Raw genomic sequence first — 17300 nt, forward strand, 5'->3', positions numbered from 1 at the left:
CCAAACCAGGCAGAGTGCATAGGCTTCTGTTTCATTTTGCTTGGAGGTGACCAGGAGAGGTAGGAGAAGAAGGAAAACCTGCATGAATCCAGTGTTGATATAAGGCCATTGGTGATCCATTCCTAAAGCTTCAAGTGCCATTCCCATGGTTAGACCAGACTGATGAGGGCAGAATAATAAATAATACCTGAACTGACATCTCCTGGGAGCTTGGGTTTAAGAGGAGGGATATTTTGTCTGAAACCCTTCCAGAAAAGGACAGTTGGGAGGAGGATTAGTGTAAATGTGGGCCTTCAACATATGTAATCTCAGCCGAGGTGATGGGGCAGCTGGGTCAGGGTTTCCTGTGTGGTGGGGCCCTGTAGCATAATGTGCATGGGAAATAGAAACCCTAAGAAAGAAAGAAAGGGGAAGAATTACATGTCCTGGGGGGTAAAAGTACATTTATTTTCCATGTATTGCATCAGAACACACTAATTTTTGCCTGGGAGGGAGGGCAGGTGTGTGCAAAAACAGTCCAGCTYGCTAGGAAAGGGGTAGAGAAGTGTGAAGCTAAATAGCTCAGGAACTGTTGGACTGATCTCCCCCTCCACTGCCACACAGGGCACAAGATCGATATCCACACGTACAGACCCTCCAGCAGGCATGTGCCAGGACTTTGTAACGGAGTCACGCTCTCCCCTGGAACCCAGGGCACCCCCAGCTCCCCACTCTATCCCCCTTCTCACATTCCCTCTTCTCCCATGTGCTTTTATTCATTTTGCAAACAGYGTATGCCAAATCCAACTTCACAGCTGGCTCTGCTCCACGTGTTTGTTTTCTATGCCTGCGCGGTGCTCGCCAGCTCCGCTTGCGCCACGGCTCAGCGGTGGAGGCGGCGGGGGGAGAGCAGGGGTGGTGGGGAGGGAAACGGGAGCAGGCTGCTGCTTGCCAAGCCCTTATTTGTTTAAAGCTTAAGCCTGTTTGAGAGAGCCTTTTTGGAGTGAGGGGTAAGTGGCAGGGGTGGGATGCGGGGGAATGGAGAAAGTAAACTGTGCGTCAAGGAAAGCAAACTTTACAGCTGGAATTGCTGCTGATGCTTGTTGTGTGAAAGGCCTGGGGAGGAGCCTTYGGCTCTGTGCTCGTGCTTTTAACGTGGGCGCGAGTGTGAATGGGCAGGGATGAGGAGTGGGGAGCCACTGGCAGGTCTGTGCTGTGCCCAGTGTCATGGTCACTGCTGCTTGGTCAGCACTGGCTGTGGCACTTGCCAGCGTGTCCTAAGAGCTGGCTGGGGTACAGGCAGGTGAGGCTCTGGAGCAGCAGCTTTTGTTGTGGAGCATCCCCTTGTTGACAGAAAGAWACCATATGCCGGCCCTGCCCATCTGTTTGTGCAGGGTGACGTGAGGTCTTGGTTCATCTCCTGCCATGTATGCCTCACTGTCCTTGACCATCGTTTTTGGAAAGGCATGTTTATTGTCCTGACGATAAATGGGGCAAATCACGTGCTTATACAATCTTTAAAAAAACCTGAAGAACACGAACCTCTCSTCTTCCTCTCTGAGAACTGGGGAAATCTGTCACCCATCCCAAGACCCCACTGSGAATGTGTCCCTCATAGTTTTTCACTTTGGGGTGGGGATTTTGGAGCAGCGTAGCAGCTGCTGATCATGGCACAAATTAGGGCTTTGGCTCAGCCCATCTGGATTCTGGCACTCGGTGCTGGTCCCCACACCCCACCTTAGGCATTTGGCACCAGACAGAGCATTTTCTATGGACAGTCATTTCTGTCCCTTTGTTTTGCTAGCCTTGAGCTTCCTCTTGTGTTTTTTTGAGTAGTGACATGTCTTGCAGGGGAAATGTGTCCCAGCAGAGAATTCTAGAGGCTTTTGACCTGCTCCCATAATGAAAATTATTATTGTTAGTGAAAAGAAATTTAGTGACAGCTTTGGAGAGTAAAAACTCCCATTTATTCCCAAATTCCCAAAAGAAGAAAAAATATCCCCAACTTTTAAATACCATCTTCAAAGGGCAAGAAAAATGGGCTTGTGCTCTTTTGCATCCCAGCAACAAGTCATTGCTGAAAGGAGTGCAAACTAGAAGGCAGTTTCTCTTTATGGTGGTGATGGGGATGTCTCTAAAGCCAGCCATCTGGGGATTAAACTTTGTATTGACGTTACTGGCAAGTACTTTGTCCTGTCTCTTTTGTGTGCTCTTCTGGATTTTGATGTCAACTGTGTTAAACTAGCCTTGTGCTTGTTAATGCAGTTTCTGGGCCTGCTCCCATTGAAGTCATGGCAAAGATCAGGGTGATTTTGGTGGCAGTAGAATCAAGTCTTCTATTATAATCCAGAGGATGTGTTGTTTTAGCAGGTATTTCTGCAGTGAAACTGGCTTGTGTTTATCATAAGCTTGGCCAGTTTTTTTCTGCAGCAGTTGTAGGCACCTTTGCTGTTTGAGTACACACTGGAAGAAGGTTCAGAGCTTAGGAAACCTACCCGAGTCTTTGCTCTCCAATAGGAAAATTTCCCCAAAGCAGCTTCCCCCAAGGAAGGCTTAACAGTGTCACTGGCAGTTTCTGTGAACTTTTCTGGTTTGTGGTTTGGGGTTTTTTGTTCGTGTATTTGTTTCACTCTATTTTTGTTTCTAATTGGGCATGGACAAGATTTTTCTGTTGTCCTAGACAAAAGTGATTTTGATTTTTTTTTWAATTTGGTGCTTAAAGGTAGGCTCATGTTCAAGCATATGAAGATGTGGACTGCTCTTAAAAAGCATCCATAGCTGCTGTCTCTCTGGGATCTACTCTCTGAACAAGAGCTTCTGAGTCCCAGTTTGCAGRTGGCCATAGCTGCCACACTGAAATGTGCTTGCTCCCCAAGCACTCCTGCTGTGCTCCATGCAGATGCTGACTGGTGGGGTTTGTCCACCACTCCTGTGTGCTTTGGTTTASAGAAAGAGGAGTGTTTCAGCTGGTGGTTACCGGCATGAATGGATGCTGGGATATTTATTGTCTGTCCTGTTGCAAGCTTGACCGACACCATCATGTGACAGAAACAATAAAATGGAGATGGGTCTTTTCAGAGCAGCTCCATGCCACACCTTTGCCATGATTTGTGGTCTTCCYTCCCATTCTTGACCACTGGTTTGACTGCAGAGAGGCTCTAGGATAATATTAGGTAGCCTAGGAATCAGGGTTTATATTCTTGCTGCCACATCAGTGGCAAAATGGTYGTTCTGGTCAACATCTTGGTGTCCTGTAGTTGAGGAGTGAGAGTTGGTTGTGTGTGTGTTCCCCAGGAGCTGCTGGGGAAGTGATGCAGAGTGAAAACAGCTTTGGAGAAGAGCATCCTGCTTGGGATCCCCATGGAAAGATGCTGTTTCACTGGGACCAGAGCATACTGTGGTAGTGTACCTGTTGATTAAGCTTCTGTCTTAGAGCAGCAAGGAGTTTCTGGTGGAGAGYGGGAGTGGTTTTCCTGCTATTCTGACTAGGCCACATTTAAATTAAGTGGAAGAGTGTCAGCTGGGAAAAGAAATTTGCTTGAGAGGTAATGGTGTGAGGTGACAGCCCTTGCTCAGAGGACACAAGGACTTCAGCCTGGGTACATGTGGCAGGTGAGCTGGGGTGTTGCTGTGTCCTTGCCCTGAAGCAGTGGGGACAAATGCACCATAAAGAAATCTGCCAAAATCCCAACTCCTCCATTTCTTTCTTGACCCTCTCATCTAAATYTAATTTTCCTGCTTTTTCTTTTCATTCATATTTATTCCACACTTCCCTTTAGTATCTCTGAGGGCTTTTGCCTGGAATCACTTTCCCTGCATCTGCCGGGCCTGCCTTCTCTCTGACCTCTCCCTCACCCAAGAGGCAATTAGACTCTCAACATCAGATTTCAAGGTTTGGGGTTTTTTGTTTGCAAAGGATGAGAAGGGAAAAACAAAAGCAGTGCYCTAAGTAAACTACCACAGGCACATCTGTGCCTATGTGATGACAGCTCCTGGTGGGAACTGCCCATGGCTCCCTGCGCTTTCCTCCACTGCAGCTGCTGACAGGGAGGGAACAACCTGAGGCCTGGCTCCTATTGATGTAGGATTTGGGGTGGTGGATCCCAGAGCTGAGCCAGCTGCATCAGCTGGCACTTGTGACCCATCCTCTGGGTCCCACAGCATCAGTCACCAGTAGAGCCATCCCCTGGGCTTTTTTTGCCYGGATGCACACTCTGCTTATTTCCAGCTCTTTGTTATGTGCTTTTYCTCTCTGTCCAAATAGCAAAAAGGTGTAGACAGGTAAATTTTGTTAGTGCTTGTATCAAGCGTCCTAAAGTAAATARCTCTTCTACCCAATGGTGTGAAGTCCAGAGGACATGGGATTATTTTTCCTCTGTGTTTAGTACAGTATCTGCCTGAAGCTCTGCCTGCATTGACACTGATCTCTGGCTTTAGTTGTGATGGGAATGATAAAGCAAGTATTGTTTTCATATGGCAAGAGATAGAATGCTTCAGGCAAGGAACAGAGTGAAGTAAAGCCCTTGCTTCCAAGATTGAAGGCGTTTTCACATCACACTTGTGGCAGTGGGTGACCCCTTTCTTACTGCCCTCCTCTGAAATATTTCTTACGATGAAGATTCAGAGTTGTCCCATAGCAAAGCCTCAGAGAAGCAAGACTTTGTTACTGCAGCATCAGCTGAGTTTGTAGCAGCTGTGGGGAAAACTGAAAACACTGCAGAGTAGATAACTCAGCACGAGTGTGTGACTACATTGATGTGGTTTTCTAGGGAATCCTGACCTTTCTTTCCTGACACCAGCCTTGGCAAGAGAGTAGGTTGAGCTGCGAGTAGGTTGAGCTGTGGGGTGTTGGTTTCTCAGGACCTTGATAGCAGCAATTCTGTGACATTTGAAGATCAAGCCCCTGAATGCAGGACCTGCACCCTCCTGTAAGTGCTGCAGATGCACACCCCGTTCAGGATTCCTCAGCTCTTTGAACTGGGATCTTAGTTGCAAGGCAGGAGAGTCAACAGGTGGATCAAGGATGAGAAGGATGGAGAGTTTAGAGGAAAAGCTGGTCTAAAACTGTGGCAACTCTCGCAGTTTGGGAGTGAAGTTGGACTGAAAGGTTTCGATTGGAGAGGCAGCCCCGGCAGCTGCTCCGGGGCCGCTTTCTCCCTGCACGCACTTGGGAGAAGGAGCCAGAGAGCAGCCAGTAGTTCCAGGCTTGTTGCAGCAACAACATCTGTTTCCTAGGTGCACTTTGTTTCTGAAGAGGCTGTGCCGCACGCTCCATCTGCGCCCTTCTTTTTTTTTTTTTTTTTTTTTTTTTTTTTCCCCGCTTGTGCCGCGTTCGGCAGCAGCCGAGGACGGAGGCTCTTAGGGGAGGCAGGCGCTGCCCGGGAGGACCCTGCTCCAGCTCCGTGCCAGCGCCGGCCATCGGGCTTTTTGCACCCACAGCAGTATTGTCAGCATCTTGACAGCTGGCCGGCTGCATGCTTATTAGTTACTACTTTCCTCTTGCCCTCCACCTCTCCTTCGCCTCCCTAACCACCTCCACCCTCTCCCTTCCCCCTTCCCGTTCCTGCCCCATCGGCTAGCCAGCCCTTCGGGGAGCCCCCAGCCTCTCCAGATTAGAGCTCTCCAGGGACTTCGTCCTTTTGAAAGGAAGAAAGAAGAAAAAAAAAAAAAAAAAAAAAAAAAAAAGGGAGGGGGAGAAGGAGGGGAGGAAAAAAATTTATTAAAAAAAAAAAAGAGAGAGAGAGAGAAAAGAAAGAGGGGGAACAGAAGAATGAAAACAGACCCAAGGGGCAATAGTCCCTCGAGCCATTTCACTGCATTACAATGAATATGGACTCTATTAAGCTCCGTTCTGCCTGTTAGTGTTTCCCAGGGCAACACAGCTCCCATATGGCAAGCATGCAGCAGATTAGGGTAGGCCTCCGGGCTTCATTGAGGGCCCGAGGCTTGACTGGCAGTTGAACCCCATCCTTTCCCCCCCCCTCCTCACACTTGACACTGCCTGTGTTTATCTAAAGCAAAAAGGGCCGGGGTGGGAGAAGGGGGCATTTGGGGGGTTATTGTCCCGGGCAATGGGAGAGGGCAGGGAGAGGGATGGGGGGGTGATGAGGGAGGGAGGTGGGATGGAGGAGAAAGGGGGTGGGGGGGCGCAGCCCCTCATACATATTCAGGAGGGGTCTTGAATGGGCAGAGGAGAAATAAAGCAGATGGAATTCATGTTAAAGAACAGCCACAATCGCCCTCCAAAAACAAGGAGAGAAAAGCGGGCAGCCTTAAAGGAGCGTAGGGAGCAGCGTTTATCCAATTAGCAGGGTTGTCAAATTGAATTTACTCAGAATGGAGGGGGAAGCCGAGGGGGGGAAGGAGGGAAATTAAGTGTCTAGGGCATGGGGGGAGCATGATATTGAAGAAAGGACGTGGGTTCTCTTTTTTTCTTATGCTTTAGCCTTGTCTTTTCAAGGACTGGAGCTGTTTTCAGGGCACGCCAAGGGGCAGCAAAAGCCAGTGTGTGTACTCTTTTAGCACAGGGCTCCTCTCTGGGTGACTTTGCTAAAAGGGACGTGTATCTTGTGGGGCAAGGCCATCCTTGCATCCCTTGCCTGTCTGCACTAGGGCTGTCCCAGGCTGGCAGGTCCAAACCACCCTGGGACCACCATGCCACAGACAGTGGCCAAGGCAAGCCACACTCGCTGYGGTGCCACTGCCATGGTGACACTGAGGAGCCCGTAACACGTATGAGGGTGGCATTTCGTTCTCCAAGCAGTCTCACTTGCTGGCTGACGAAATGCCAAYGTGAAGGGGTTTTCTGGGGCTCAGCAAAGTCAACCTGATCAGTGCCAGCTGGAAAGTGGCACTCAGTTCAGAGGAGTGGTTGGATGGAGAGATGCCAGAAACTGCAGGCATTGGGTCCTCAGGGATATGAGCAAAAGTCAGACAGACGATGAGAAGGCTTTGCATCCTGTTGCTAATTCAAAGCCAGCATGCCCAGTCCTCTCCCTGGTGATGCTGCAGGCTGTTGTGGAAAGGAACTGCTCAGGGAAGTACCTTCATCTTGAGGAAGACAGAAGAAAGTTACAAAAATTGTTGCATGTTTGATTTGTTGCTGGTTTGGTTTGCATGAGCAGTTCTGTTCAAGGAAAAGAGCTGTTTTACTTGCAATTTTAGTTTATTTTTTTAAAGAGGTGCCTTTAGGTGCCTCAGGACTTGCTTGAATTAAAACTAGTTCTTTTTTAGAGTCACCCAGTTGCAGTTTGTAGGCAAACTCACTGGTCTGTGGTGGTTGTGCCATGCCAAGTTTTACTCTGGATATTTTCCTTCTGACTACGGGCATGAATTTACCCCAGGCTTTCTCTGTTGTGGCTTTTTGATGGACTCTCTGAGCTCACAAGCAGCCAGTARSAGAGTCCTTTTTGCCTAATCACTTWAAAAAAGGAAGGAGGGGACCTTGTCATACAGTTASTCAAGGGCTGTGTTAAAAGAGCTAATGCACTCTGAAGTCAGCAGCTCTCAGGGCTACAGAGGGAAAAACAGGCAAGCTTTTATCCCTGTTGCCAATACACTGTGCTACCTCCTTGACTTTAGGCATGGTGGTGTAATATTGGGTTGTGCCTCTCTGCCCTCTCCTGATACCAACTCTTCCCATTTGGGGTTCTGCGACTCCCTATGGCACCTGCTTGCCTTTCTCAATTCAGCTGCATGGGAGGGGGAGCATCTGCCCTGCACCAACCTGTCCTTTTCCAAACCCTTCCAGAGAAAATGAGCACAACTTAATAGTGTGAAATTAATGCTTTGAAATAGGGACATTGGTTGGGTAGAGGTTAATTTTGCCCTGAGGGATTGCTGTTTGATGGGCTGGGGAGAAGCAGTCAGGGATGCYYRGAKTGCTGTGCGTGCCCAGGAATCATGCAGGGGCTTCACAGCAGAACTKCTCAGGTATGTCACCTGGACAGTATTTTTGCAACTAGAGGATTATACAGTTGTAAAGTGTTTTTTCAGATGGGATGGAARAGACTGGGGRTTCAAGAGCAGCTYGCTYGATGGCATGGTGGTCCCAGTCAGASAGCTTTTGATTTCCAGCCCTGCCTGCCACTGCTTTACTGTATAACCTTGGGCCAGGTTGGCTTCCTCTTCTAGCCCTCAGATTCCTCAGTTTGTAAAACAAAGGGGTACTGTGGCTGTTTTCTCCTTCACATTTTCTTTTTCAGTGGTTTGTGCTTTATGGGAAAAAAAAAAAAAAAAAGCTGTCTTGTATTAAAAACTAATGATTACAAGTAAAATTGGCTCACAGTACTGTGTAAGACATTGCTTTTTCTGAAAAGCTCAATGTATGAAACAGAGAGCTGGGGGTATCATTGTCCCTACTTGACCTGTTGGAAACAGAGAGCAGCTGCAGTGAATTCTCCAGAGTCACCCAGGGTGTCCCCAGCTGGTAGCTGGACTGAAGTTGCTTCAGCCTTTCCCTCAGTGCAAAGCGATCCCTTCCCCTTCCCCTTCCCACAGTTCATCCCTTGCAGGAACAGATGCCCAAGAGACAGCCCCAGACCGCTGTGGTGTGCACGGGTGACTTTCCGCAGCTCCGGTGTGTCTGTGCATTCCCGGTGGGGCAGGGATGTGCGGGATGCTGCCCCGGAGCTGGGGCACAGGCTGGTTCCTATTTGGGAGCCCTGTAAATTACAGGCAGTGTGGCAGTAATGAGGGCTGCTTGGCTGGCCCTTGTTAAGCAGGAGGGGGCTCAGAGCTGTGAGCAGCATTTCCTCAGTAAAACCTTCAGTTTCTAATCAGCAAACACCTCTCCCGCTGCCTGTGCTTAATTCAAATCCCTTTTTCCTTTCGAGCTTTGTCACCCCCCCGCACGGGTGCGGGCCTTTCTTCCCTTTTATATCTTCACCTCTGGTTTTCCTTTCTCGCTCTGCTGCCTTTGCAGTGCCCTCCATCGCGGCAGCACAGCTGGGGCTGCAGCCAGGGSTCTCGCTGGGCTTAGGTGTGTGGTGGGAAGCCGAGCCGACAGATTTTACACCCCCACCACCCCTCCTTAGCTGRTGAAGCTCTCGTTAATTTTGTTCTCTTAATGGCCCCTCCTTTGATTTACTGGGCTGTCTGAAAGGGACTTAGAGCTCCACCGACAGGAAATTGTTATTTTAACCTGGCAGGAAAGAATTTAAAATAAATAAACAAATAATTTTTTTTTTGTTTTCTCTCCTTCTTGAAGCTCTTTAAATTACTTTAACTCTTTCATTTCCTAGATAGCAATTAAGCAGGAACTGTCAAAGCTTGTGCGGGAGTGCCTCGCAGGGAACCTGCCTTTGCCGGGGGGAGGCAGCAGAGCAGGGTCCMTGCCTGGGACCACCACCTCTGGGAAGTCAACTGGAGTGCCTGGTGCTGCTTGCAGGGACATGAGGCAGATCGAAAGCTGCTTGATTAATAAAGTYCCTTGCTTTGCACTATTGCAGGCTGGTAAGGGCAGCATTTTCAAAAGAGGTCAGCTCCCATTTAGGCGTCGAAATAAGTTGGTTGCCTATTCAGGAGAGCTCAGCATGTCAAGAACTGAATGCTTTTGAAAATCTGGYTTCAATTGTGGAAGCTGAGAATTTCAAAATCTGGCCCTGGATCCTAATAGTTCTTTTGGAATTGATGTTTTCATTCATTTTCCTCATTATTTTTATGCTGGCCATTTACTTTTTGTACTTCACTCAGCTGTGAAAGAAATGGCCACATGTCCCTATTTAGAGCTCATACTCTTGCCTGGAGGTTTGGAGAGGTACCATACACTTGTTGCAACACACCTTCTCTCTTCACTCTGCTCAATATTCTTCAATCTGCCCAGTGCTGTGGCCAAATTTTTTGAGCTCCCCTTTTTTTTCCTCCCCACCTATTGCTGTTCATCTTTTCACAGCAGACCTGGGGCAGCCAGTTCAGTCATTGCATCAATGTGCCTGGGTGGTCCTAGCTCACGAAGGGTCTCATGCACAGTTCTGCGCTTTTGGCTTTGCCCTTCTGGCCAGAGGCTCTGTGCAATGCAGAATTGCACAGGGAGGTCTGGTTGGGAACGTCTTTGCCTACCCCCTCCCTCAGCCTGGGCTCCAAGGAGCGACTCCTTTCTGTCCAACATTTTTCCATCTTGCTGCCAAACCCATCCAGATAGGGGGGATGAGTCAGCTTTGCTCTGTAGGCTTCCAACGCTGAGGAACCAGTGAAGTCCTACCCCAAAATGTTTCTTCTACATCAGTGTAAGGCATTCCATCTCCAGTAAACCTTAGGGTGTGACATGTTTTTAAGCCTGAACTAATGCAAACTCTTTTCCAGATGAGTGTAATTAAGGACATTAACTAGTGCATCAGCAGTGGTGTCAACACAGCATTTTCTGGTACAGACAGAGCCAGGACATTTTTACAGCAAGCATCAGTGGTGACTTGCCATGGGGGCTGTGGCATAATGGGGGCTGTCTTATGTGGGGAAATAAACTTGAGCAGCTTAAATGGGTCTCAAAGTCAATCAGTAAAGTGTCCAGGCTGATGGGGGAAATGGTTGAGACTTCTCAGGTGAGGAAAGTGAATACCAAGAAGGATGAGGTGTGTGGGAGGGAAGTTGCTTTCTTGTCTGGCAACCGAGGTTACCCACAGGGATTTTCACATGTAATGGGACTGTGGGCTGCAGTCATTGGCCCAGTATGGCACCTCTGGGTGCCTTCAGGATATGCCCAGCATCTGAGCTCTGTCCAAGCTCCTGGATGCCTGGCAGCCACAATGGGCTGTGCTAAGCTTGACTTAATTTACCTTGCCTCTCAGCAGGCCYTGTCATCTTGGCCTCACAGGCACTCTCACCATGACTGTGTAACTCYTGGAAAGAGCTGCCTTGTGTAGAGCCCACTGGGCTGGCCACTGAGCTCATGTTGACCTGCAAAGTGCCATATGAAGATGCTCTTTGTGGCCTTTGCAAAACTCCAGCAGCACATCACTTTACTAGGTGTTTCTTCCTTTTGAAATCACYRKCTCAGARRAGGCTTTTCTTCTCTCTTCTCAGYTTTATAGGAATGTCTCTTCTATGAYTTCTCCTTCAAGCAGGGCTCTGGGACTTGGTGGGGGGAAAAGGGACAGCTTGTGAGGCTATCAGAGGGGCAGCCCAATTTGCAGAGATGYATGCAAGCCAGCTTGCTGGATTCTTGCTGTCATGATATGGACATCAGCATATAATGGACATTGCTCTGTGCTGCTCTTTTGCACCTCTGTTGTCGTCAAAGCCCAAGCAAAGTAATTTGAGAGCAGCTTGGTGACACTTGCCCAAATTCTGTGGTTCCTTGCTWGCAGTAGCCAGCCTTGTCTTGAGCAACTCACCAAGCATCTCAGGGGGAGTGTGTGTCAGTCCTTACTTCAGGAGTTAGGAGGTTTAATTTTGGGGGTTATACTTGGAGGGACTTGTGTCCTCTTTTTGACTGAGATGGTCATGGAGAGCACACATTCAGGCAGGTGATGGCTCAAGCAGTGACAATGGTGGAAGTAGGAAATACCACTCTGCACAGTCAGCTGCTCTTGAGGGAGCTGCAGGGGAGCAGGCAATCCCAGCTGCTACTTGGGCTAGCTGCTCTGGATTTGCTGTTTGGCTTCTTCCCTGTGGACACGCCACTGGAGCAATTCTGCAGTGCCTGAAGACTTGTAGGTCATTGTAATGTTGCAGCTGAAGGGAGCTTGAAAAATCCTATAGCTGCATTACGATCCCTGTAGAGGGAAATCTCCTCTTGACTTCAGCCTGTTGCCTTTGATTAAAGAGGAATTCAGTCTGACATCTGAGGTGTCTCTTGGGGCAGCTAYTGAGGTCTTTAATGTCCCTGACCTGGCTTGTCTGTTTTAGTGTTCATTCATGCATCTCCAAAGCAGCTGCTGCAGCGTGCAGCTCTTCACAGCAACCTGGGTTGTGACAGGTGGCCTTACATTTCTGGTTTTTTGGGGATTGTTGATGCTTTCAAATATGAACCTGGTGATTTGTGTAGACTCAAAATAGGTGGTGTGTTTCAGGCAGAGCAGTTAATTGAAGAATTTTTGTAGGTTGAGTCTCGTAGTTAGAATGAGCAGTTGTACTGCTCGTTTATTTTAGTGTTCAAAATAGAATCTATTCCTGCTGCCGAGAAGTGGCAGCAGCACTCAGTGAATATCTTCAGTGACACATTGTTGGAAACGTTTGTGTTTTGCTCCTGAAAATTGCCTGGTGTGCATCACTGTCATTCAGTACCACTCACTGTGCCAAGGATGAAATGGGGAAGGGCAGTGTGCGTCTGTGTGTGCATGTGTATCGAGGGCTGAGGATGGGATGTCTTGGGAAACTYCCAGCTGTGCCTGGGGGAGAAGAGAAACGCTTGCAGCAGTGTCTGTAGCCTCCTCAGGCCACTGGCTTGGTGAATCTGTGGCAGCTTAGGGATGTTGGTGGAAAAGCCAGGCAGGGCTGGAAAGCAGAGCAAAGTCTGAGAGTTTCATCCATCGTGTCTCTTGTCATCCACAGGAGTCCACTGCTGCACTTCCACTGCATCCCCTGAGGCAGCTTATGGGACCCTTCCCTGGGCGCCCCAGGTCACACCGCATGGGATGGCAATGACACGTGGAAGGAAGAGGCTCATGTCCCCCATCCCTTGCCTCGTGCTTGCGGCTGCCAGCTGTTTTGCCAAACTGAGTGAGTGTCTGTTCTTACCTATTTGCTCCCTTTTGGTTTGCCTTGATGCTATTTAGCATAGCCATGCCTCAAGTACAAAGTGATTTCCTCTCTCAGCTGTTTCCTGAGCAGCTTTTCCAAAGGTCTAGGTTCAAATCCTCCTCCAGAGGAGCAGATACTTTTGGAGTGGGTGTGGCAATGCCAAGAAGAAATGGGGATGGTGTGCATCTCCAAGCATAGGGGGGTGTGTGAGGAGTCAAGGGGAAGGTGCAGCACAAACAGGAATGGCGGGGAATGCAAAATGTACTGTAGTGCAGCTTTTTCCTCTGTCCTTTCTATTGCTGAGTCTCACAGAGCTTTCTTGTTCCTATTTTTTCCCTCTGTGCAGGTGAATCTCTGCAGGTCACCGTGCAACCTGCTTCCATTGTCCAAAAACTCGGGGGCCCAGTCAGCCTGGGATGTGTGGTGGATCCCCCACGAGTGAACCTCACCTGGAGACTGAACGGGAAGGAGCTGGCTGGGTCAGACGAGGTGCTGGGTATCCACGTGGAGCGAGGGAAGCTCATCATCACAGCTCTCAACAACCGCACCGTGGGGCGGTACCAGTGCATCGCTCGTGTGCCCGAAGGAGTCATTGCCAGTGTCCCTGCAGTGGTCACCTTAGCTAGTGAGTAGCCTTAGTTCTCTGCCAGCCCCTGCTTTGCTTGGGTTATCACTCACACATTTTGAGAGGCTCATCCATTCTTGCTTGTTCATGCTGGCATCAAGGGATGACTCTTTTGGCATAGGCCATTTTGTAGCATTTTYGATCGTGAGCTGGCTGATGTGGCCCAGCCTGACCCAAGCTGTCCTACTCCTGCATGGTGGGCTGCAGACCTGTCCTGCAGGGAAAAGTTTTTGCAATACCAGGGAATACCTGAGCTGTGGTGTTTGAGTGTGTGGATGGTTTCCTGACAGTCAGGCTGCTTCGTCTGATTGAGTTTACAAACAGTGCCTGCTGGTGCTGATGACCAAACTGCTGCTGGGGCTGCTGCAAGCACAGGGTCAGTGTGTGCTGAGTTTTACTGCCTTCCTGAGACACAACTCCAAACAAGGGACTTTGTTCCTGTGCCTGAGCTTACATGCTCCTCATTGCTGCCCTCAGGCACTGGGAGATATGTGTGCAGCCAGAMGTGTCTTAGGTGGGCAACTTTTCTTACAAGCACCTGGTTTTGGCCAGATGTTGTATTTGGCTAGAAAGTGCTTTATTTGGATGCGTCTGAGAAAGAGCAGTGGAGAGCCCCACCTTCTCAGAAACCCATAGAGTGTTTGGTGGAGCAAACACAGCCTCCTGTGCAGAGGAGGCTGCCGTTGCCTTGCAGTGACAGTCCCTGAGCGTAGAAAAGGCTTCATCTTTCCCAGCAAAGGGGAGTTCGGGACTAAGTCTTAAGAAAATGAAGAAGTGAAGATGTTTGTGCAAAGTGGGGCCTGGCTTTGCTTTAAAGCCAAGAAGTATTGGCTTGTCACTGATACATTAATCAGGAGTGAAATGTTTAGGCCAGGCTGGGTGGGAGGAGGAGGAGGCCAGGGAAAGCACGGAGRGAGTTGCTGAACTCTGAGGCGGGGTGGGAGGGGGTTGTCACGGGGCCGAATCTGTCRGGGGATTTGGCCTGAGCCCCATGCTGAGATTAAGTTTCGGAGAACACATTCCAGAGCAGAAAGGGGGCTGTGTGTGCTGGTGGCCTGATAGAGAGAAGGAGAGGAGGGGAGAGGTGGATGGGATTACCAAGGGCATGGTTTGCATTTAGGAGAGTAGGGTGTGCACAGCTCCTCAGCCTGATCAGTTCCTTCTTAGCTGATCCCCTTTTCTTTTTTTTGCTCTCACCCCAACCCACCCCACCAGCTCTGTCTCTTGGGACAGAGTATGTCTGTTTGACCTGTCTGTCTGCTTTGGTCTAGCTTTGGTGGTGGATGGGAGACAGGYCCTAAAGCACCAGAAGGCCCCACCATGTCCTTTAGGACAAATCAAAGCCACAACTGAGTGGTCCATCAGCCCTCTCCAGGAGCCAAATCACCTGCACCTACTGCATTGCAATGGGGGGTGTGGGTGCAGAAGAGAAGTACGTGGCCATTGCTGTGGTCCCTCAAAGCAAATGCACTACTGAGAGGAAGTCAGGAGTCACCATTCAGTGGAACTCACAAAACAAGCCAGAGGTTGGATGATGAAGCAACTAATCCATTGTGGAAAACCCCTGTGCTGTACTGCATGGGTCCCTTGTCCTCTGGGGGAACTGGGGATGGCAGAGTGCGTATCCCACACACCTGCACAGCCTTGGGTGATAGAAAGCACCCAGGTGGGGAGGATTTGGCTGTCAGTGAGTGAAGAGAGAGAGAGGGCATCCCAATAAAGGTGTGGGACTGAAGGTGTAGGAGGAAAACCTTCTGGAGGGGTTCAAATAACCAGTTCCATGTTCATGAGCTGGAGGCTGCATGCAACARTGATGTTGCAGTGGTCTGCAGTAACAGGGAGCACCAGTTGGAGTTGGAACTGAGTTTGAAAGCTGTGGTAGCAGGTGTGACCCAGGTTCTGTCTCCTGCTCCAGACCTCCCCTACAGGACCTTGCTCAGAGCTGAATGAGTGGTGACCGTGGTCCTGGGTGTGGGAGGAAAGCCCCTGGCAGCTCAGCATTGCAGTTCATACGTGTCCTCCAGACAACCTTCTGAGCTGAAAGTAAACCCTCTGCTAGTCTTAGTCCTATCCAAAAATGGGAAAGTGAAACAGGAATGTGAGTGAGAGCAGTGGGGGGGAAGGATGGCAATGGAAATAATTTCAAGGCTTACATTTATTTTGGAAGAGGAACTGGAGTCATTGGAAGAAGTGACTTGCTAGGTTTCGAGGAGTRTAGGTAACAGTCTGGCCAACTTTTAGGCTCCTTGCCCTCCTTTCTTAAAGCCTTCTTTGAAGGAAACACCCTGGAGTGCCCCAAGCTCTGTCCCTTGGGGCCTTGCTGTGCTTTGCTGACAGTCAGCAGGCAGATAACCATCGCTGCATTGCTGGCAGCCACAGCGTAGCCCTGGGACTGATACCTCCTTCTCTCATCTGCGGTACAGTGATGCTGAGTCCATCTCTCTTCCCCCTGGCTCAGAGAGCTGGTTGAAACTTGCATTTAATTTCTCCAGCAGAGATAAAATAGCTGTTGCGTATCCAAGAAGTGGAGGGAGGAGGAATTTGCAGGAGGGAAAGATTTCTAAAGTGACAAAGGGAGCAGCACTTCAGGCATGACTTGGGCAYGTTTGAGTCCAGTTAGAGCTGACCTGCTGCTCCACACTCATCCTTGGCAGCCCATGGCATATTAGTGCAGGTCACTGCAGGTCACACACTGCTGATCACTGCTGGCCTGACCATGGTGACCCCACTGCAGCACTGCAGTTTAGGACAGCTTGTATGGATAGAACAGGGGTATTCCTTATTTTCCAAGCCAGGCCTTAAACCTTTGTATGTGTGACAGGTGCAAAGAAGAGAGAGATATTTTCTGTGCCTGATTCTGGGTAGCAAAGTTGCCATCCTGCCAGAAAGCTCTGCCCCAGCCCTTCTCCTGGGTAGAGGTGCTGTATGCAAAAGGCAGTGGGCTCTGGTGGGGGCCAAATAATTCCACCAGGGACTTGTATGTGGTGCTGAGAGTTGGTTCTGTAACAGCCAAAGGCTTGGAAGTTCAAGAGCTCTTTGTGGAGCTCACAGGGGCAACCAAAGTGCAGGGCTGGAGCAAAGCTGATGAGCAGAAGTAGTGAGAGCTGTGTAACTTCCAGCACTCATCTGCGTACATGGAATATCAGTGCTACAAACACAGCGGCAAGCCTGGCCTGGGTAGACATGACATATAAAAACAAAACAGAAAAACAGATGAGGGTGCAGCAAAAAAACTCCTCCCACTCCAACCTACATCCTGTGGCCGAGGATGTGGAAGTGCAGGTACCTGTGTCCCGGGGATGCCATGGGCAAAGGAGGCTCATTGCCCTGTTCCCTCCATCGGTGCCACGGGTGAGGTCAGTCCTCAGCCTTGTGGCAGCACGTGTGGGAAGCTGGGCCTCAGCATGTGSTGCTTGTGGGCAGTGACCCTGCACAGGGTCGGGCTGGGCATCCCCCAGGAATTTGCAGCTGCCTTCTGAAGACAGCCCCATTCATTTTCCTCTGCCCGAGCCTCTCCTCTGATACTCCCCAGAGGCAGTGGTAAGAGGGAGGGAGGGAAGGAAGGGGATGGCTGCCTGTTGGAAAAGTATTTGCAGAGCAGGCATGGGGGCTCTGGCCCCAGAGGCAGAGGCAGGGTGAGGAGGCGAGGGAAGGAAAACACTGGTGGTGTTTTGTGAGCCAGTGGAGCTGCAGCCTGAGGACCATGAGGTGGGCCCAGGCTAGGGGAGTGGGGCTGAGGCGTGGTGGGGGTGATGGGCTGGGGGGTGTGAGTAGGCAGGAGCCTGTGGGGCTCTGCCTGTCTCAGCAAGGTGGGAGCAATTTGATGGTGACAGCACCAGTGCCCAGACTCCTGCAGTGCTGGCTGGATGGGSAGTGAGAGCCATAGCCCCAGGCTGCTCTCCCAGCTGAGGGGGGAATAGTGGAAAGTGCCTGCCCCTAGGATGGAGGACCCCATTCCTGTTCCCCTTCTCAGCCTCCCTTCCTTCCCTCTTTCACCCCTCCCTACGGCAGGGAGAAC

General features: G+C 50.0%; 1 protein-coding gene across 1 annotated transcript in view; it reads left to right on the forward strand.

The window, feature by feature from the left end:
- Positions 1-17300, forward strand: part of BOC (BOC cell adhesion associated, oncogene regulated) — a 53990-nt gene that overhangs the window by 18142 nt on the left and 18548 nt on the right. The window contains exons 2-3 of the mRNA XM_057364206.1: positions 12469-12636; positions 13004-13282. Coding sequence (XP_057220189.1) covers positions 12552-12636; positions 13004-13282 — 364 coding nt within the window. The 5' untranslated portion in view covers positions 12469-12551. The remainder of the gene's footprint in view (positions 1-12468; positions 12637-13003; positions 13283-17300) is intronic.

The sequence above is a fragment of the Malurus melanocephalus genome, unplaced genomic scaffold (genome assembly GCF_030028575.1).
Source record: "Malurus melanocephalus ecotype Western Australia unplaced genomic scaffold, MMel_1.1 scaffold_36, whole genome shotgun sequence".
NCBI lineage: Eukaryota > Metazoa > Chordata > Aves > Passeriformes > Maluridae > Malurus > Malurus melanocephalus.